Below are 22,433 nucleotides of genomic sequence, written 5' to 3' on the forward strand. Positions count from 1 at the left end.
CCACTCCAGTATTCTTGCCTGAGAAATCCCATGGACAGAGGAGCCTGGCGGGCTATACCATGGGGCCACAGAGAGTCAGACATGACTTAGCGACTAAACCACTACCACCATATGCTATTTGTCTTTCTCTTTCTGACTTACTTCACTTAGTATGATAATTTCTAGTTGTTTCCGTGTTGCTACAAATGACATTATTCTTTGTTATGCCTCAGTAGTATTCCATCGTATATATGTACCACACCGTCTTTATCCACTCATCTGTTGATGGACATTTAGGCTGTTTCCATAGTTTGGCTATTGTGAGCCATGCTGCTGTGAACATAGGGGGGTGTGTATCTTTTTGTATTATAGTTTTGTCCAGTTATATTCCCAGGAGTGGGATTGCTGGGTCATGTGGTAATTCTGTTTCTAGTTTTCTGAGGAGCCTCCATACTTCTTTCCTTGGTGGCTGAACCAACATACATTCCCACCAACAGCATAGGAGGGTTCCCTCACACCCTCTCCAACATTTGTTGTTTGTAGACTTTTAAATGATGACCATTCTGACCAGTGTGAGGTGGTACCTCATTGTAGTTTTTATTTTACTTTTCTCTAATAATTAGTGATGTTGAGCATCTTTTTATGTGCCTGCTGGCCATCTGTATGTCTTCTCTGGAGAAATGTCTATTAAGGTCACCTGCCCATTTTTCGATTGGGTTTTTTGTTATTGAGTTGTATGAGATATTTATATATTTTAAGATTACAACCTTGTCTGTTGCATCATTTGCAAATTTTCTTTCATAAGTTATCTTTTCAGTTTTAAAAAAATGGTTTTCTTTACTGTGCAAAAGCTAAAGTTTGACTATGTCCCATTTGTTTATTTTTGCTTTTGTTTCAATTTCCTTGGGAGACTAACCTAAGAAAATATCAGTATGATTTATGTCAGTATGATTTATGTTTTGCCTAGCTTTTGTGTAATTAAAAGACGCTTACTCCTTGGAAAGAAAGTTATGACCAACCTAGACAGCATATTAAAAAGCAGAGACATTACTTTGTCAACAAGGTCCGTCTAGTCAAGGCTATGGTTTTTCCAGTGGTCATGTAGGGTTGTGAGAGTTGGATTATAAAGAAGGCTGAGCGCCGAAGAATTGATGCTTTTGAACTGTGGTGTTGGAGAAGACTCTTGAGAGTCCCTTGGAGTGCAAGGAGATCCAACCAATCCATCCTAAAGGAGATCAGTCCTGGGTGTTCATTGGAAGGACTGATGCTAAAGCTGAAACTCCAATACTTTGGCCACCTGATGCGAAGAGCTGACTCCTTTGAAAAGACCTGAAGGCAGGAGGAGAAGGGGATGACAGAGGATGAGATGGTTGGATGGCATCACCGACTTAGTGGACATGGGTTTGGGTGGACTCCGGGAGTTGGTGATGGACAGAGAGGCCTGGCGTGATGTGGTTCATGGGGTCACAAAGAGTCAGACACGACTGAGCAACTGAACTGAACTGTGTGAAGTCCTTTCTATTTATGGTATCATATCATCTGCATATAGTGACAATTTTATCTTTTCCTTTCCAATTTGGATACCTTTCCTTCATTTTCTTGTCTGATTGTTGCTAGGACCTCCAATACAATGTTGAAGAGAAGTGGTGAGAGTGAGCATCCTTAACTTGTTCCAGATTTTAGTGAGAAGGCTTCTAACTTTTCACTGTTGAGTATTATATTATCTGTGGGTTTGTCATAAATGTCTTTTATTATGTTGAGATATGTTCCCTCTGTTCCTGCTTTGGTAAGAGTTTTTATTTTTATCATGGATGGATGTTGAATTTTGTTAAGTGCTTTTTCTACATCTGTTGAGATAGATGTGGTTTTTGACTTTTGTTAATGTGTGTAATGTGGTTGATTTTGTGTATGCTGAACCGTCCTTGTGAATTGAGGATGAATCTCACTTGGTCATGGTGTGTGATCTTTTCTTATATGTTGTTCGGATTTGGTTTGCTAATATTTTGTAGAGAAGTTTTGCATCTATATTCATTGAAGATACTGGCTTGTAATTTTCTTTTATGATGGTGTCTTTGTCTGGTCTTGGTTCAGGGTGATGGTAGCCTCATAGAACATCTTTGGGAATGTTCCCTCCACTTCATTCTTTTAAGAGTTTGAGAAGAACTGGTATTAGTTCTTCTTTGTATGATTGGTGGACTTCACCTGTGAAGTCATCGGGTCCTGGACTTTGATTTGTAGGAAGTTTTCTTTATGATTACAGATTCTATTTCACTTCTAGTGATCCATCTCTTCAAATTATCTTTTTCTTGATTCAGTTTTGGCAGGCTGTATGTTTCTGGAAAGTTGTCCATTTCTTCTAGGTTGTCAAATTTGTTGACATGTAATTGTTCATAGTATTCTTTTATGTTTTTTTTTTCTATTTCTGTAGTATCACTCAAGATTTCTCCTTTTTCATTTCTTATTTTGTTTGGGTACTCTCTCATTTCTTTTTGGTGAACCTGGCTAGAGGTTAATTTTGTCTACCTTTTTAAAGAACCAGCTCTTGTTTCTGTTGATTTTTTCTGTTGTTTTTAATATCTATTTTATTTCCTCCCTAATCTTTATTTTTTTTAATTTTATGTATTTTGGCTGTGCTGGGTCTTCATTGGCACTCAGGCTTTTCTCTGGTTATGGCAAGTGGGGCCTGCACTGTGCGTGGGCTTCTCGCTGTGGCTTCTTTTGTTGCAGAGCGCAGGCTTTGCAGACTATGGGCTTCAGGGGTTGAGGCGTGTGGGCTCAGCAGTTGCAGCTCCCAGGTTCTGGAGCACAGGCTCAATAGTTCTGATGCATGGGCTTAGCTCCAAGGCATGTGGGATCTTCTCAGACTAGGCATTGAACTCGCATCTCCTACACTGGCAGGAAGACTCTTCACCACTGAGCCACCAGGGAGTGTGAAGAAAGTGAAAGTGTCAGTTGCTCAGTCCTGTCAAGTTGCCCTGGTTTTCCAGTGCAAGGGCTATCTGAATGATAAGGATTTTCTAGGAAGGAGGGATTATCATCATCATCATTGTTATTAAAAGCTCATTATCCCCTCCCTTTAGAATTTTGAAAGAATGTGTTAGTCACTCAGTCGTGTCCAACTCTTTGTGACCTCATGGACTGTAGCCCACCAGGCTCCTCTGTCCATGAGATTCTCCAGGCAAGAATACTGGAGTGGGTTGCCATTCCTTTCTCCAGGGGATCTTCCTGACCCAGGGGACGAGCTGGGTATCCCGCATTGCAGACAGATTCTTTACTATCTGAGCCACCAGGGAAGCCCTCCCTAATCTTTATTATTTCCTTCCTTCTGCTGAATTTACGTTTTGTATGTTTGTCTTTTTCTTTTACGTGCCAGGTTAGGTTGTTTCCTTGAGAATTTTTCTTGTTTTTTGATGAAGGTCGGTTGTGCTTTTAAATTTTGTAAAAGTTGTTTTGATGGTGGTCCGCTTCAGGGGGGCTTCTTGCATAGATTCTGTTGGAAGGAGGTTGGTCAGTGAGCTGTGCAGTGGAGGCACCTTCTGTAAGAGGCCTGCAATAGCATTCCAGTCAAGGGAGAAGGACCGCAGCGGAACCGGTTACACAGGGATTGTTCACTCCTCCTTCCTATAGTGAGTATACTGAGTACACAGACGAGAAACACAGTCACTCAGTCATGTCCGACTCTCTGTGACCCCACGGACTGTAGTCCACCAGGCTCCTCTGTCCAGGGCACTTTCCAGGCAAGAATACTGGAGTGGGTTGCCATTTCCTACTTCAGGGGGATCTTCCCAACCCAGGGATCAAACCCACATCTCCAGTGTCACCTACATTTGCAGGCAGATTCTTTACCTGCTGAGCCACAGAATATATTAAAAGTACTGAATATTCAATATACTGAAGGGAAATGGGGGAGAAATGAGGAGGACTCAAATCACTGATTATGCCTTCCTTTCCCAGTGTAAGTTCTTTAGGCCCCAGACCAGGCCCTGCCTAGGGGAGGTGAAAGATCTTTAATTAGATATGTGATTTATGTTTTAAATTGGTTAAATTAACTTGAACCTTTTTTCTTTTAATACTTGAATGTTATTGGAAGTTAAAGAAATGGTGGAGATATATTTGAAGATAGGAAAGGGATATTCTGAATGGCAAATTGAAAGTGATGATTGGGGAATTCCCTGATGCTTGTTAGAATCTCCCACCAAATAATATTGGGAGATGTAGTTTTCTGATTGACTTAAATGATATTAATGGAGAAGAGAGATTTGACATGAAATTTATTGCCTCTTAAACGTATTAACCATGTGAAGGTGTGTGAAAGTTTGATTCTCAAAGTGGTATAGATATTGATTCTCTGAGCTCTAGGGGGAAAGGATGAACATTGTTTTTCCTGTTTTAAAAAATAAAAACTTGTGGTGAGGTGTGGATCAGAGGGTACCAAAATTCAGTTATAAACTTGGAATAAATCCTGGGTGTCTAAAATACAGCATAATAATTATAGGTAATAATAATATATTTTATACTTGAAATTTGCTAAGATCTTAGATGTTCCCACTGCATATGGGAGGTGATGGATTTGTAAATTAATTTGATTGTAGTATTCATTCCACAGTGTATGTGTGTGTATATATATATATTGTCATCACATTATATACCTTAAATACATCATCGTGCAATTTTTATTTGTCACTCATACCTCAGGGAAGCTAGAAGAAATGATTTTTTCCTTTGCATATTGTAAACAATTTAAAAAAACTCCTGTAAAGTGCAAATAAACATCAGTGTAGCACATTACCCTTTCCCAAAGATGAACATCATATCAAGTAGCATTTGGGTGTATCCTTCCAGGCTTCTTTGTGCCTTTTAAAATTGCTTATTGCCTTTTCTTTTTTCCAAAGTTATCATACTTGTAAAATCTCTGTGGCCTGTAGGAGGTTGCATAATGAAGCAAAAGTTGTTGTCACACAAAAATACTCACTGATGAAGTAACTGATGAACACTGCTGACTTGTCTCTTAAAACTTGAATTTATTCACCTGTCCAACCACTGTCTCTCTATGTTGGAGTCTAATGCAAATGGATTGAGAAGCCAGTGAAGGATATTAGAAATCTGTGTGATCACTGACAAATGTGTCTAGGTTGGACCAGTTGAAAACTAATTAAAAAAAAAACTAGAGATGACAACAGGATGGGCACTTCAGTGAAGAAGGATTGAATATGACATATTAAGCTAAGCTTTTGGGACCATCTGTGTAGCTCCCGTGTAGGGTTGGTGCCATGCTGGTGCATGTAAGTCATGCAGCGAAAGAAATGATGTGCTGTTGTATGTCATTTTGATAGAAAAAGTACATCCCTTCTCCAAAAAAGCTCCCACTATTTTTATTCTTTCTTTGATGTATGTAATAGTTGATAGGAATAAGGTTTCCCCAGTGTTGTTAAACTGCCAATGTAATTTTTAAATCTTATATTTGTTAGGGTACTTTTTCAGGATAAATTTTCAATCAAATCTTTGTTCCCTATTATGAATATAAATGCATACTTACTATGAATGTGAATTCTTAGTAGCCTTCTATTAAGTTCCGTTTGTTGGTGATAACTAGGATCACCAGTATTTAAGTTTTTCTAAATTCTCTAGACTGGTTTATATCTGCTATAATAGTAACCAGATAATAACATTTTCCTACTGAGTAAGCATATGCTAGAAAAGCTAGTTTTTCCTAAATTAAGTAGATACTTTTTAAAACTTATAAGCACAAGTTATAATAAAAAATTTCTTTAGCTTTTTTTAGGTCTAAATGTAAGTCCAAAATAGAAGTACCACTTCTGTCTCTTATGGAATAAGGCAAAATTTCTCACTTTCTTCTAACTCTGGTATATTGATGACTAGTGACCTTTAGACCACTGTATGCAAATACCTTAGCTAATCTGCTAAAATGGGCTTTTAATTATGTGCTAATTTGTTCTTTTAATTATCCTGGTTATCAGATAAGTAAATTAGCCTCTGGGTTATTTGCTGTGTTCCCATTCTCTGAGACCCTTCTAGCTTTCTACTGTGCTCTTGAATCACCTGGGGAATGTTGTTGAAACGCAGATTCTGATTCAGTATGCGTGCATCTTGGAGGCAGGCAAAATTCTGAAGTTGAAACCAGTTTCCAGGACAATTCCAATGCTTCTGGCTTTTGGACCAAGGTTTTACCAGGTGGCACAGTGGTAAAGAATTCTGCCTGCTAGTGCAGGAGAAGTGGGTTCAATCCCTGGGTCTGGAAGATCCCCTGGAGTAGGAAATGGCAAGCCACTCTAGTATTCTTGCCTAGAAAATTCCAGGGACAGATGAGTTTGGCGGGCTTCAGTCCATGAGTTGCAAAGAGTCTGACACTACTGAGCATGCATGCTATAATATGAAATGCAAGGCTTTTCATAATAACAACTCTGGGAATAGAAGCCAGGCAGACCTGTTGAAGCCATTTCTTGTTATGATAACTTGATGATTCATGCCTAGTTTATTAGTAATATGTATTTTCCAGTGGGGATATATATGTTTACTTATAACTTGTAGTGCCTGAACTTTACTGTAGTTTTTGTGTTAAGCCTGTCATCTACAGTGGTGATATTTATAAAGAATGATGATATACTGGTGATGATTACAATGATGATGTAATAATTGACATGTATTGACTACTTGTATCTGCCACTGTGCTTTACAGAGGTTGATAGTTTTTCTCAACAGGACCATGAAGTAGACATTATTGTAGTTATCCTCATTTACTAATGAGGAGGCTTAGGAATAAGTAACTTGCTCAGGGTCACACAGCCAGAAGGTGGCAGAGCCAGGATGTCAGCTCAGGTAGTGTGACTCTAGAGGCTGTACTTTTCATCTCTTTACTAGTCTGATGACAGCTAGAAATTTTAGACTTAATATAACAGATACCTGAATTTTCTAGCTTCTGTCACCATCCATATAAGATATATATGTGAATTTTCTAGATGTTTTTTCCAGAAGATCTTTCAATAGCATTTTCCATTCTTATGTTTACTTTTTTGGTGGCTTTCCCGTAGATGCTGATCATCTGTGATTTTTTACCAGTTTTCTTAGTTTTAGTCTGTCTTTCTGTATATTTCTGTTTAGAGAAAAAGATCTCAACATTCATATTCTTTTCATGTGAAAGTTTATGAAGAATGAAAAGTAGATAGTACCCTGCCCTGAATGAAAGATAAAAAGTATTTTTAGTAATGCTGAGAATGTGTTTTCTGCCAAAGGAAAACATCAAGTTCTATAGGATCATCACAGAAGAATGGTTGATTCTTTTGTATGTTCTTAAAAATTGGAAATATTTTTTTTCTATCCAAGTGGTAATTACATACTAGCAATTAGTCTGGAGACATACCTTCTGAGTTCTGCAAAACCACCAGATGGTCTTAGAGAAGCCTAAGAGAAACGGAGAACTCAGCCTGTTAGATGTTGACATGTGCAGTGCTTGAGCCCCTTTATCCCATGCTAAGAAGTATGTACATAAGTGTTTTGTAAAAACGTGTGAATATGAGTGAAAATTCTTTAGGATTACAAAAATGTGTTACCTTAGCTACAATTTAATTTGTAAATCAGTAAACACAGAACAGGTCATGACAAGCATATAGCTCATTACTCACATCAGAGTAATTAGAGACAATTTACTTTCTTTATCTCTGTTTCTTTTATAGTCCATCAATATTATGGAACTGACTTTACAAAAGTATGGAAGTTATGAAAAATTTGAACAGGCCACTGGTGGTAGCCTGCTATCTAAAACGCGAATCTGGAGTCATGTTAGGAAGTACATGGTGAAAGAAGGCTGCATGGGTGAGGTATGAAATCATGAGTGAATATGATGAGTTGACTGAACATTGTGACTTTCAGTGAGTGCTACGTGGTTTTTTTTTTCTGCGGGTTTTGTTTTCCCAACATTATTTTACTCATTAAATAAGTCATCCAGATTTCTACTTAAATACAAGTTTAAGTTTTTGTTGCATTGAATTGTGTGTTCAGTTTTTTCTATTTTTCCTCTTATTACCATTTTTGTGTAGCTTGTGGGAGTATATGAATTGGTTTATGAAACTTATTAAGGAAGATATTTGCCACAGTGGCTTTTCTTATTAATGGCCAGTCCCTAGTGTTCAGTCTCAAAATAAGCTTTGACCTAGCAGTGACAAGGACTCTGGCTCCTGCACCTTCCTTTGCATCATTTCATCCCAGGGACTATATTTAAGAGCAGAGCAGAGGCACAATTTCAATTCTCTGTGCCTTCCTCTGCATAGCTGTCTACTTTTCTTTCAATCTAGTAAAGGTTCTTGAGTTCCCAAAAGCTCAAAATTCAAGGGTCAAAGTGATTGATTCTGCATTTCAGCTTCTTGGTTTCTTGGTATAAACAAAAGAAAAAGGTCTTAATTTATGGGTCTGTTATTGTCTGTGAAAACTTTCTCCCCCTGCCTTCTTTGTTTCGTCTTTGTGTGTGTGTGTATTTTAACTTGTGCTTCTTAGATTGTAGTTCATCTCACTGAGGACCTGCTTTCCCGAGCTTCCATGACAGTAGTAAATGGATGTCCGACGCTGACCATCAATGTTTCCACTGCACGAGAGCACTGGCTGGAAGGAATGCTGAGGCATGAAATAGGTAGGTGACCGCCCTTCTCCATTTATTCAGCTGTAATAACAAATTACCTCAAGCACCTGTTTTTTTATAAATTTTTTTTCTTACTAATATTTGGCAACAAGTGATGAAATTGTTAGGTGTCACTTGAACTGAAAGTGAAAATATTAGTGTCTCATTTCAAATTAAATTTTTTAGGGTATTATGTAAATGGAGAGTCATTTAACTCCTCTGGATTTCAGTTCAGGCTTCCCTGGTGGCTCAGACGGTAACGCATCTGCCAGTTCACCCACCTTCAACTGAGGGAATGGAATTAAGTGACCTCTGAGATTCTTTAAAATATCAAGTCTATAATTCTTCTCTTAGAAAGAAAATAAATTGCCTTAAAAGTTATACCTCTTCTAATGAGAAATACAATCCTTCTGAAGGCAGTATACTCGGTTAAACCCAAAGGCATTAGGGTCAGGCCATTTTCTGCTTTGATTTGTTAGGTACACATCAATTTGGTTTTAGAACTGTTGGTAGAATTTTTTCTTGGAGACAAATTAAAATGAGAATGCACTTCTTGCTTTTCATGTGCCTTTTCTTCTCCATAGGCACACATTATTTTCGAGGTATTAACAACCTTCAGCAGCCATGGAACAGTTGGACTGGCCGTAAAAAGCTTGAACTAAAGCCAAACAACCCCACAGAGGAAGGATTGGCAAGTATTCACAGTGTCCTGTTTAGAAAAGACCCCTTTTTATGGAGGGCTGCCCTCCTCTACTACACTGTTTATCGCGCCAGCCAGATGTCTTTTTGTGAACTATTCAGAGATATTGGAAAGTTTGTCAAGGACCCCAATACGAGATGGGATTATTGTGTACGAGCAAAGAGGGGATGGACTGATACCTCTCAACCAGGTGAGTTTGCCTTAACTGTAGATTTTGTGATTTATTGGGTAACTGTCTATTAATTTTGGTCACATCCTGCTCTTCCCATCATTGAATCCACTCACCTTTGAAAAATTAAACCTTTGTTACTTGAGGTCAGTGCTGATTTTCCCAAACCACATTTTGTTAGCATTATTTTGCTCATCTCTTAAGAAAAATTTCAAACCTACAGAAATTGGGAAATAATGATGGACTGAACACTTACAATACCCTTCCTCTGGATTCACTAGTTGTTAACGTTTTTCCATTTTTGCTTTTTAGTATTATTGAGATACATAGTTTATCCATTTTAAATATACAGTTCAGTGGTGTTTGTAATGTTCATAGAGTTGTGCAGACAATACCACTGTCTAATTCCAGAACATTTCATCACCCCAAAAGAAACTTACCCTATTAGCAGGCATTCCCTATTCTCTTTCCCCATTGTTCCCAGTGATAAATAACCATTAATCTACTTCTATTAGTTTTGCCTGTTTTGGATGTTTCATGTAAGTGGAATCACATGTGATCCTTTGTGGCTGGTTTCTTTCACTTCGCGTATTTTTAAAGTTCATTCATATTGTAGCATGTATCACCAGTCCTTTTTATTGCTGAATAATGTCCCAGTGCATGCATATGCTGCATTTTATTTATTCTTTCACCAGTTAATGGGCATTTTGGTTGTTTCCACTTTTTGACTATTATGAATATTTGTGTACAAGCTTATATTGCTAATTCTCCTGAGTGTATACTTAGGAGTGGAATTTGGGGCTTATAGGTAGCTCTGTGCCCAACCTTTTGAGGAACTGCCGGTGTTTCCAAAGTGCACCATTTTACTGTCCCACCACAGTGCATGAGGATTTCTATTACATCATGTCCTCCAAAATACCTACCATCTTCATGTTTTAATTACTATTATAGCCATCCTAGTGGGTATAAAGTGGTTAACTCGTGGTTTTTCTGGTGGCTAATGATACTCAGTATTTTGTCATGTGATTATCAACTATTCGTGTATTTTCTTTGGAGAACTGTTTAGATCATTTGCCCAGTTTTAATTGCTTTGTTTGTCTTTATTATTGAGGTAAGAGGTTTTTTGTATAGTATAGATACAAATCTCTTACCAAATAATGAAATATTTTCTCCTGTAGTATGTCTTTTCACTTTCTTGATGCTATTCTCTCTGACTTTGTTTTTAAAGTTGTTTTATTTTTTTAATGTGGGCCATTTTTTAAGTCTTTATTTAATTTGTTACAATATTGCATCTGTTTTTTTGTTTTTGGAGTTTTGGCAAGAGACACATGAGGGGTCTTAGCTACCTGCCCACGGATTGGGCCCACACTCCCTTCATTGAAAGATGAAGTCTTAACCACTGGACAAAAAGGGAAGTCCCCTCTTTGTGACTTTTTAAAAAATTATTTATTCATTGGTTTGTTTTGGCTACAACACCGGGTCATCCTTGTGGCTTTTCTCTAGTTGCAGCGAGTGAGGGCCCCTCTCTAGTTGTGGTGTGTGGGCTTCTCACTGGGGTGGCCTCTCTTGTTGTGGCACACAGGCTCTATGCACACTGGCTTCAGTAGTTGTGGCTCATGGGGATAGTTGTTCCATGGCATGTGGGATCTCCCCTGGACCAAGGATCGAATCCATGTTCTCTGCATTGGCAGGAAAATTCTTAACCACTGGACCACCAAGAGAAGTCCTCTCTATAAATTTTTAAAAGCAGATTGTACACTTGACATTTCATTCCTTAAGAACTTAAGTATGCATCTCCTGAGACTAAAAACATTCTCTTCTACTTAAAACAGTATCATTATCACACTTAAGAAAGTGAATTTTAATTCAGCAGTATCAACTCTTCCATATACCGTATTTAAATATTCCCAACTCTTCCAAAAATGTCTTTACAGGTGTTGAAAAAAATCTAGATCTAATCACTGTTCATGCATTACGTTTGGCAGCAGTGTCTCTTTAACCTCTTATAATAGGGAGACATCTTGGACACTTTGCTTTTTGTTTCTTGTCATACTAATGTTTTTGGTTTTTTCTAATTTATTTTTTAAGATTTATTTTATATTGGAGTATACAGAGGAGCCTGGTGGGCTACAGCGCATTAGGGTCACAAAGAGCTGGATGTGACTGAATACCTGAGCACATACACGCACACAGTTGATGAACAGTGTTGTGATGAACAGTGTTGTGTTAGTTGAATGTGTACAGTGAAGTTGTTCAGTTACACATATACATATATTTATTCTTTTCCAAGTGCATCACCCATTTAGGTTACTACAGAATTTTACCACAGTTCCCTTTTCTATACAGCAGGTCCTTACTGGTTATCTGTTTCAAATATAGCAGTGTGGACATGTTAATCCCAAACAACCAGTTTTTCCTTGCCCTCTACCGTTCTCCTTTGGTGACCATAAGTTTGTATCCTAAGTCTGTGATTGTTTCTGTTTTGCAAACAGATGCAAACTTGATTCGTATCATTTTTTTGATGTACTATATAAGCGATATCAGATCTTTGTCTTTCTCTGTCTTCACTAAGGATGATAATCTCCTGATCTATCCATATTGCTGCAGTTGGCTTCTTTTTAATGGCTGAGTGATATATACCATTGTATACATGTACATCTGCTTTATTCATTCCTCTGTCAGTAGACATATTGGTTTCTTCCATTATTATAAATAGCACTGCAGTGAACATTGGGGTACATGTATACTTTACCCATAGTTTCACCAGATATATGCCCCGGAGTGGCATTGCTGGATCATATGGTAGCTCTAGTTTTAATTTTTTTGAGGCATTTCCATAATGTCCTCCATAATTTACTTTTTGCTGTCAATTTACTTTTCTCAACATCCTCTTCAGTATTTATTGTTTATAGATTTTTTTAGTTCAGTTCAGCTCTTTTATTTTTTATATACGGGAAATCGCTCTAGATCCCATGTCTAGTAGATTTTTTATCATGACCATTTGCATTGGTGTGAGGTGATACCTGATGTAGTTTTGATTTGCATTTCTCTGATGATTAGCAGTATGGAGTGCCTTGTGGCCATCTGTGTGTTTTCTTTGGGGAAACGTCTGTTAAGGTCTTCTGCCCATTCTTAGATTGTGTTGTTTGTTTTGTTTTATATTGAACTGCGTGAACTCTTTGTATATTTTCAAGATTAATCTTCGCAAATATTTTCTCCTGTTGTGTGGGTTGTCTTTTGTTCATGGTTTCCTTACCTGTGCAAAAGCCTTTGAGAATAATTAGATCTTATTTGTTTCTTTCAATTTTCATTTTAATTTGGAGTAGATTTAACAATGTTCTGTTAGTTCAGATAGACAGTAAATTGATTCAGTTACATGTATCTCTTCTTTCTCAAATTCTCCCATTTCAGCTTTTAGAGACTATTGAGCGGAGTTCACAGTGCTATAGAGCAGGTCCTTCTTGGCTATCTGTTGTCAGTATCATAATGTATTATAAGTCTCTAACTCCCAATTTGTCCCTGCCCTCCATCTTTCCCCTTTGGTAATAACCCTAAGTTTGTTTTCTAAGTTTGTGAGTCTGTTTTTGTTTTGTAAATAATTTCATTTGTATCATTTTTTTTACAGTCTGCATGTTAGCAATTTCCGGTGATATTCGTCTTTCCCTGTTCGACTGACTTCACTTAGTATGAGAATCTCCAGGTCCATTCATATTGCTGCCAATGGCCTTCTTTCATTCTTTTCTATGGCTGAGTACTATTCCATTTGGCGTGTGTATCAGGTCTTCTTTACCCCTTATTCTATTGATGGAAAAATAGGTTTCTTCCATGTCAGTTACTGTAAACAGTGCTGAAAACACATTGGGCTGCCTGTATGTTCTGAACGGTGGCTTGAGGCAGACGTGCCAGGAGAGGGATTGCTGGAGCATGTGGTGTTTCCGGTTTTAGTTCTTAAGGAGCCTGCATGGTGTTCTCTTTTCTGGCTGTACCAGTTTACATGCCCAGCAATAGTTAGGGTTCAGTTTTTTCCATACCCACTCCAGCTTTTATTGTTCATAGATGTTTTGATGATAGCAGTTGTGACTGATGAGAGATGACATCTCATTGTAGTTTTGATTTGCATTCCTCTGGTAATTAGTGATGTTGAGCATATCCACATGCCTCTTAGTTCTGCATGTGTTCTCTGGAGAAATGTCTGTTGAGGTCTTCTGCCTGTGATTTGAATGCATTGTTTGCTTTTATTGATCCTGAACTGCACGAACTCTTTGTATATTTTAAAGATTAATCTCTTTTTGGTTGATCCTTTGCAGATCTTTTCTCCCATTGGGTAGGTGATCTTTCCTTTTGTTTTGGTTTCTTCAGGAGTGCAGAAGGTTTCATTTTATTTAGGTCCTATTTGTTTCTTTTAATTTTTATTTGAAGTATGGTTGATAAACAATGTTGTTAGTTCTAGATATGAAACAAAATGGTTCCTTTATACATATGCATGTATCCATAGTTTCTCAGGTTTTCTCCCCCAGATTATTAGAGAATATTGGCACAATCGCTGTGCTATACAGGAGGTCCATCTTGGTTATCTGTTTTTAATAATGTAGGTTATATATGTCAATCCCAAACTCCTAATTTATCCTTGCCCTCCACCTTTACAATTCAGTAACCATATGTGGGTTTTCTAAGTCTGTGAATCTCTTTCTACTTCAATGAATTATGTCATCTCTATCAATCTTACTTAGATTCTGCATGTAAGCAACTTCAGATGATAGTTCTCTTTCTCTGTTTGACTTACTTCACTTAGTATGACAATCTTCACGTCCATTCAAGTTGGTGCCAGTGGTATTATTTCATCCTTTTCAATGCCTGAATAAGATTCCTTTGGAAATATGTACAGCATCTTCCTTATACCTTCTCTGTCAGTGGATATTTAGGTTACTTCCATGTAAGGCATGGATCATAAGAGTTGGACACGACTTAGGAACTAAACAACAATGAAAACTTAACGCTTGTCATTGTAAAGAGCACTATGATCAACACTTGGCTACCATTATCATTTTAGACCAGGGTTTCTGCCAGATATTTGCCAAGGAGTGAGATTGATGGATCATAGGGTGCCCCTATTTTTAGTATTCAAGTAACCTCCATTTGTTTCTGCAGAGTGGCTGCTTCAGGATTCCATTGCTTTTAACAGGGTAGGAGGGTTCCTTTTTCTCAGTGTCCCTCTCCAGCTTTTATTCTTTGAAGACTCTATGGTGGTGGCCATTCTGAGTACTGCCAAGGGATATATCTAGTTGTCCTTTTGATCTACAATTCTCCAATAGCAACCCAAATAGAGCATATTATCTTCTGCCAATTTTGTGTTTAAAACTGCGAGATGAACATATACCTCTTGAAATTGGCTATGTAAGTCTGCTTTCTTATAAATTACATTTCTCAACTACCCCAGCACATGTGTTGAGGGCAGGTATCTTTCACCAGCTCCCAATCTTTCTGAATATGACGTGCTCTTTTGTGCCTTTTTAAAGGTGTAGTTATAAGAAACAGCCACATGGCGTCAGGCTTTATTGATGCCCAAGTCTGTGACTCAAGAAACTAGAGCCTTCTGAAACTTACTTTTCCTGGGTCATAAGTGAGAGTAGAGATACCCTGGAGAAGGGCAGTGTAACCCGCTCCAGTATGCTTGCCTGGAGAATCCCAAGGACAGAGGAGCTTAGCGGGCTAGAGTCCATGAGGTCGCAAGGACTCGGACGCTGCTGAGGCCACATAGAACCCAACCGAATGAGGATGCAGTGTGACGCCACACAGCCCAGGCGTCCTCTGCCTGCCTTCCCTTTAACTTCTTCAGCCGTAGCACATCCAAACTGCTCCAGGAGCTCTGCGCGCGATGCTGTGGTGCATACCTGGGGTGGCTCTAAGGAAGGAGGCTAGAGATAGAGAAGCCACCTCCAGGAGACGTGGGACAAGGGGACTTTTCAAAGCTTTTCCAGTCCACAGAGTCTACCTTGCTTGCGGCACTAGGCACCTTTGGCTGTGGGACGTGCCTGCTGGATCTGGAGATTGTGCTCCCATCCAAAGGGAACAGGCACTACACGTCCAAGGCAAGCTCACTTGCTGGCACAGCCTTCCCAGATCCTTCAGCCCTCTGCCAGCCCTGGCTTGGGACAAAGGCCTGCTCTCACCGTGTGGATGCCGTGGAAGAGGGCAGGCAGTGTCTTTTTAATCTTAAGTTTTTGTTGATACTGTAGTATAAATGATTCACAGTGTCGCACTGCTTTTAACTGTGCACACACGTGGCTCAGTATCAGAAAGATAGAGATCAGCTCTTCCTAGGCTTCTTATCCCCTCGAGTTGGCAGTGTTTTTCCATCCTGTTCCCTGTGCTGTACACAGGGTCCTTTGTATTGATCTGTTTCAAATGTGTAAACAGGTACCTGTTAATTCCAGTGACTTAATGGAATCCCTTGCTCCTGCACCTTCTCTTTTTGGGCATCACATGGGATTTTTTTCTTTGTGAGCCTCTTATGTACTCTCAAGCTCTTTTTTTTTTTTTTTTGGCTAAATCTTAGTTTTCACCTGTAAGTGTTATCATAGAATATGTCTTTCTCTGATTTGTTCACACAGTATATGTTCTGCAGGTCCAGCCATATGTCCCCAAATGGAATTATTCCATTGTTTTTTCAGGAGTAGTAGTATTCCTTTGTGTGTTTGTACCTAAGCTTCTATATCCCTGCCTCTAGTGATTAACATTTTTGTTGCTTTTCCATCCGGGCTGTTTTAAACTGTGCGGCAGTCAAGGGTGGGGCACATGTATCTTTATGCATGGTGGTTTTGTCCCTTACCATCCAGGAGTACAATTGCTCAATTATCAGGTGACTATATTTCTTTCCCTGAGAAACCTCCATCCTGTTCTGCTGATGTCTGTTAGCAGTCTCCATTTCCTGACACATTGTATGAGCGTTCTTTTTTGTGCAGGCCCCTCTCCATCACCTATCATATGTAGTCGTTCAGTGATGGGAATTTTGTTGACAGTAAGGGAATACACTTCTTTTGATTTGCAGTTTTCTGGTAAGGAGCAATATGGTGTGTGTTTTCCTGGGAAACTTTTTTTGTGTATAAGAGGGTGTGATGAAAATACACCTCTTGAAATTGGCTTCTTGGAAGCCTGCCCTCCTATGAATTCCGTTCTCATACCTGCGCCGGGACATTTCTGGATGGCAGGTGTGCTTTCCTGCCTCACGGTCCTTGCATACATGGTGTACTCCTCAGTGCCTGTTTTACGGGTGCAGTTATGAGAAGTGGCCACCGGGGCAGGCTTTCCTCAGACGCAGGCATCCAGAGTCATTCTGCAAGGTGTCACCCCGGGTTGTGAACGAGTGGAATATGGGGCAAAACGCAGAGCCCAGGGCTTCTCTTGTGTGTCTTTCTTCTCCCTTCTGCTGCCCCGGGTGAAGCCAAACCCGCGAAGATGCCCGAGCATGTTGGTGCGAGCCGCACTTGGGGCAGCTCTAAGGAAGGAGGCTAGAGATAGGGAAGCCGTCAGCAGAAGAGGAGGAGACCGGGCGGATTTTCAGAGCTCTTCCAGTCCGCGGAGTCCACCTGCCTTGGTGGGCACTGGGCAGAAATAAGCTGTGGGATGTGCCTGCTGGATCTGGAGATTGTGGTCCCATTCAAAGAGGACCAGGAACTACAGCTCCAAGCAAGGTCATTTGCTGGCACAGCCTTCCCATCTCCTTCAGCCCTCTGCCAGCCCTGCCTTCAGACACAAGCCTGTTCTGACCAAGTTGGCTGTGTATCCACCGGGACCATGAACATCCTGTGGAAGAGGGTAGGCATGGTTTTTTTATTATTTAATTTTTAGTTTATATTGAAGTATAGCTGATTTACAGTGTCATGTTTATTTTCTCTGTGCACCCACGTGATTCAGATAGATAGAGATCTACTCTTTTTAGGCTTCTTTTCCACAGATTTGTTAGGCTTTAGTTCCCTGTGCCGTGTACTAGGTCCTCTTTGAGGATATATTTCACATCTGTGACTGGGTACCTGTTAATCCCAATGACCTAATGGAATGCCCTGCTCCTGCATCTTCTCCTTTGGGGCACCATATGGTGTTTTTTTTCCTCTGTAGTATCTCTTGTTTTCAAAGCTGCTCTTGTCTTCATAAATCTGAATTTTCACCTGTAAGTGTTACCTTACAGTATCTTTTCCTCATCTGGTTGCGTTCACACAGTATAATGTTCTGCTGGTCCAGCCATGTGTCCCCAAATGGCATTATTCCATTTCTTATTTGGGAGGAGTAATATTCCTTTGTGTGTTTGTACCTAAGCTTCTATGTCCCTGCCTCTCATGATGGACATTTCTGTTGCTTTTCTGTTCTGGCTGCTGTAAACTGTGCCGCAGTCAAGAGTGTGGTGTGTGCGTCTTTATACACTGGGATTTTGTCCTTTTACTAGCCAGGGGTGCAGTTGATTGATTATCAGGTGACTCTATATTTCTTTCCCTGAGAAACCTCCGTCCTGTTCTGCTGATGTCTGTTAGCAGTATCCATTCCCCACCACATCGTAGGAGGGGCCTGTTTGTCCAGGTCCCTCTCTGGCATCAATCATGTGTAATCATCTGGTGACGGCCATTCTGTTGACTGCCAGGGGATCCAGGTCTTTGTCCTTTTGATTTGCAGTCCTCCACTAAGGAGTGACACGTGTGTATTTTGGTGGGACAGTTTTTATGTATAAGAGGGTGTGTTGAAAATTGACCTCTTGAAATTGGCTTCTGGGAAGTCTGCCCTTCTATGAATTCCATTTCTCATACCTTCGCCTGGACGTCTCTGGATTGCAGGTGTGCTTGCCCATCTCACAGTCCTTGTATGCATACATGGTGTACTCCTCAGTGCCTGTATTAATGGTGTAGTTACGAGAAACAGGCGGCAGGCTTTCTTCATGCCTGAGTCTGTGACCCAGTCTGTGACTCAGTCATTAAGAAACAGTCATTATGAAAGTTTGTGTTTTTTCCCCTGGGTTGTGAATGAGCGTGGAATGTGGCAGAACACACAACTCAGGGCTTGTGTTTCTTTCCTCTCCCTTCACCTACTGGCCCTAGTGAATGCCAAGTCCTCGAAGATCTCTGTGCAGGGTCGTGTTAACCATACTTGAGGCAACTCTAAGGAGGCTAGAGATAGGGAAGCCATCAGCAGAAGAGGAGGAGGACCGGGTGACTTTTCAGAGCTCTTCGGGTCTACAGGGTCCACCTGCCTTGGTGGGCACTGGGCAGAAATAGGCTATGGGATGTGCCTGCTGGATCTGGAGATTGTGGTCCCATTCAAAGAGGACCAGGCCCTACAGCTCCAAGCAAGTTCATTTTCTGGCACAGCCTTCGCATCTCCTACAGCCCTCTGCCAGCCCTGCCTTCGGATACAAGCCTGTTCTGACCATGTGGATGTGTATTCACCTGGACCCCGAGGATCCCATGGAAGAGGGTAGGCTCTTTTTTAAAAATTTTAGCTTATACTGAAGTATAGTTAATTTACAGTGTCATGTTTATCTCCCTGTGCACCCACATGGTTCAGTTTCAGGTAAAGATCTACCCTTTAAAGGCTTCTTTTCCACAGATTTGTTAGGGTTTGGAGTCTGGTTCCCTGTGCCATGCACTAGGTCCTCTTTGAGGATATATTTCAAATCTGTAACTGGGAACCTGTTCATCCTAATAACCTGATGGAATTCCCTGCTCCTGCACCTTCTCTTTTGGGGCATCATATGTTTTTTTTTTTCCTCTGTAAGTCTCTTTTGTATGGTAAAGCTGCTCTTGATAAATCTGAATTTTCACCTCTTAAGTGTTATCATACATTATTATTATTGTTTTCATCTGGTTGTGTTCACGCAGTATAATGTTCTGCTGGTCCAGCCATGTGTCCCCCAAATGGCATTATTCTGTTTCTTTCTTGGGAGGAGTAATACTCCCTTGTGTGTTTGTACCTGAGCTTCTATATCCCAGCTGCTCGTGACGGACATTTCTGTTGCTTTTCTGTCCTGGCTGCCATAAACGGTGCCGTAGTCAAGGGTGGGGCATGCGGGTCTTCACGCATCGCGCTTTTGTCCCTTTCCCAACCAGGAGTGCAGCTGCTCCATTATCAGGTGACTCTGTATTTCTTTCCCTAAGAAGCCTCCATTCTGTTCTGCTGATGTCTGTTAGCAGTGTCCATTCCCCGCCACATCGTAGGAGGGGCCTGTTTGTCAGGGTCCCTTTCCGGCATCAATCGTGTGTAATCATCCAGTGATGGCCATCCTGTTGACCTCCAGAGGATCCGGGTCTTTGTTCTTTATATGTGCAGTTCTCCACTAAGGAGTGACACATGTGTATTTTGGTGGGACAGTTTTTATGTATAAGAGGGTGTGATGAAAATTGACCTTGAAATTGGCTTCTGGGAAGTCTGCCCTCCTATGAATTCCGTCTCTCATACCTTTGCTGGGACGTCTCTGGATGGCAGGTGTGCTTGCCCGTCTCACAGTCCTTGCATGCATACATGGTGTACTCCTCAGCGCCTGTATTAACGGTGTAGTTACGAGAAACAGCCACCAGGCAGCAGGCTTTCTTCATGTCTGAGTCTCGGCATCCAGTCATTCTGCAAGTCTGTTTCCGCCCTGGGTTGTGAATGTGGAATGTGGCCAAATACACAGCCCGGGGCTTGTGTGTGTGTCCTTCCTCTCCCTTCTCCTTTTGGCCCAGGGGCAAGCCAAGCCCTCGAAGGTCTCTGTGCAGGGTGGGGTGTCCATACTTTGGGCATCTCTAATGAAGGAGGCTAGAGATAGGGAAGCCATCAGCAGAGGCGGCGGCCAGGTGCCTCTCAGTGCTCATCTGGCCCACAGAGTCCACCTCTCTCGGTGGGCATAGCCAACAGTTGGCTGTGGGATGTGCCCACTGGATCTGGAGATGGTGGTCTCATCTCAGCAGGATCAGGCACTGCAGCTCCAAGCAAGGTCATTTTCTGGCACAGCCTTCGCCTCTCCTTCAGCCCTCTGCCAGCCCTGGCACACAGGCCTGCTCTGACCTTGGGGATGTGTAATCACCAGACTGCAAGGAACCCCTGGACGAGGGTAGGCCTTTTAAGTTTTAGTTGATACTGAAATACAGCTTATTTACAGTGGTGTTTTATTTTACTGTGCACCCACATGGTTCAGTTTCAGATAGATAGAGATCTACTCTTTTTAGGCTTCTTTCCCCATAGTTAAGATTTTGGGTCTAGTTTTCTGTGCTATACACTGCTTACTCGCTCAGTCTTGCCCGACTCTTTGTGACCCCATGGATTGTAGCCCGCCAGGTTCCTCTATCCATGGGATTCTCCAGGCAAGAATACTGGAGTGGGTTGCCATGTCCTCCTCCAGGGGATCTTCCTGAACCAGGCATCGAACCCAGGTCTCCTGCATTTCAGGCAGATTCTTTACTGTCTGAGCCACCAAGAAAGCCTGTGCTATACACTAGGTCCTTTTTGATGATCTATTCAAATGTATAAATGGGTCCCTGTTAAATCCTAATGACCTAATGAAATTCCCTGCTCATGTACCTTCTCTCGGGGGCACTATATGGTTTTGTTTTTTCTCTGAGTCTCTTCTGTGAATCTCTCAAACTGGTTTTTTGTTTTGTTTTTTTTTTGCTAAATTTTAGTTTCCACCTCTAAGTGTTATCATAGAACATGTGTCTTTCTCTGATTTTGGTCATGCAGTATAATGTTCTGCAGGTCCAGTCGTGTGGTCTTATTCCATTTCTTGTTCATGAGAAGTATACGCTTGTATGTTTGTACCTAAGCTTCTATATGCCTGCCTCTTTTGCTGGACAGTTTTGTGGCTTTTCTGTCCTGGCTGCTGTAAGCCGTGCGGCAGTCAGGGGTGGGCTGCGTGCGCCTTTAAGCTTTGCGAAGCACGGGGTTTTGTCCCTGTACTGGCCAGGAGTGCTGCTGCTTGACTATCAGGTGACTCTGTCTTTCCCTGAGATAACCTCATCCTGTTCTGCAGTGTCTGTTACCAGTTTCCATTCCCTGCCACTCCAAGGATGCCCCTCTCTAGCATTTATCCTGTGCAGATATTTGGTGATGTCCATTCTGCTACTGCTAGGGGGACACACTTTGTCGTTTCGATTTGCAGTTCTCCAGTAAGGAGCGTTATCGTCTGCATTTTCTGGAACACGTTGTTGTGTATAAGAAGGTGTGATGAAAATTGACCCCTTGATCCTGGCTTCTGGGAAATCTCCCCTGTTCTGTATTCCATTTCTCATACCTACTCTGGGACACTTGTGGACACCAGGTATCCTTTAACTCCTAAGTGCTTGTGAATATAGTCAATTTACATTTCACTGTGCATCTACTTGTTTATTTATATGCAGATGTAAGTTTACTCCTTTTTGGTTTTTTCTAATTTAATGTGTGGCTAGTAGTATGCAGAATTGTTTATTTAGTTCCTGGAATTTCTGAGCTTTGTCAGATTGCTGAGCCAGCAATGTGGGTGGGTTCCTGACACAGTTGGGTATGATGTTGGAGCTGAAACTCCCAGTGGGTTCACTGGTCTTTGACACAGTTGGGAGTTGGTCTGTTGCGTGTCCTGACGCTTTTGTGGGCTCGCTGGTAAGTGGGACCTGATCTGCAAAGCTGGCTAAGATGCCCAAAGTGTCTCAGGCTGCTGTTGTCCTGCTGGTGGCTGAGGTCCAGCAGGTGTTAGGACTAGTCTCACCTGCTGCTGGCTGGGCTGAGTCTTGGTATAGGAAAATGCCATTGTCCTGGGGCTTGTATATGTCTGCCTGTGACTGGGATTTATTTCTACCTGGCTTGTCGCTTGGTCCGAGATGACCCAGCATTGGTGCCTTCAGGCTGGTGAGTGGGGTGGGCCAGACCTGGTCACAAGGCTATAAGCTGCAGGGAGGATTCCAAACCCGTGCTTCACAGCACCAGTTCTGAGATGGTAGAACCAACTCCCCAAAGTGGCCGTA

General features: G+C 41.1%; 1 protein-coding gene across 1 annotated transcript in view; it reads left to right on the forward strand.

The window, feature by feature from the left end:
- KIAA0895 (KIAA0895 ortholog) overlaps positions 1-22,433 on the forward strand; it is a 54,632-nt gene that overhangs the window by 26,469 nt on the left and 5,730 nt on the right. The window contains exons 3-5 of the mRNA XM_043463209.1: positions 7,671-7,814; positions 8,488-8,620; positions 9,193-9,498. Coding sequence (XP_043319144.1) covers positions 7,671-7,814; positions 8,488-8,620; positions 9,193-9,498 — 583 coding nt within the window. The remainder of the gene's footprint in view (positions 1-7,670; positions 7,815-8,487; positions 8,621-9,192; positions 9,499-22,433) is intronic.

Source organism: Cervus canadensis, chromosome 3, assembly GCF_019320065.1.
Source record: "Cervus canadensis isolate Bull #8, Minnesota chromosome 3, ASM1932006v1, whole genome shotgun sequence".
Lineage (NCBI taxonomy): Eukaryota > Metazoa > Chordata > Mammalia > Artiodactyla > Cervidae > Cervus > Cervus canadensis.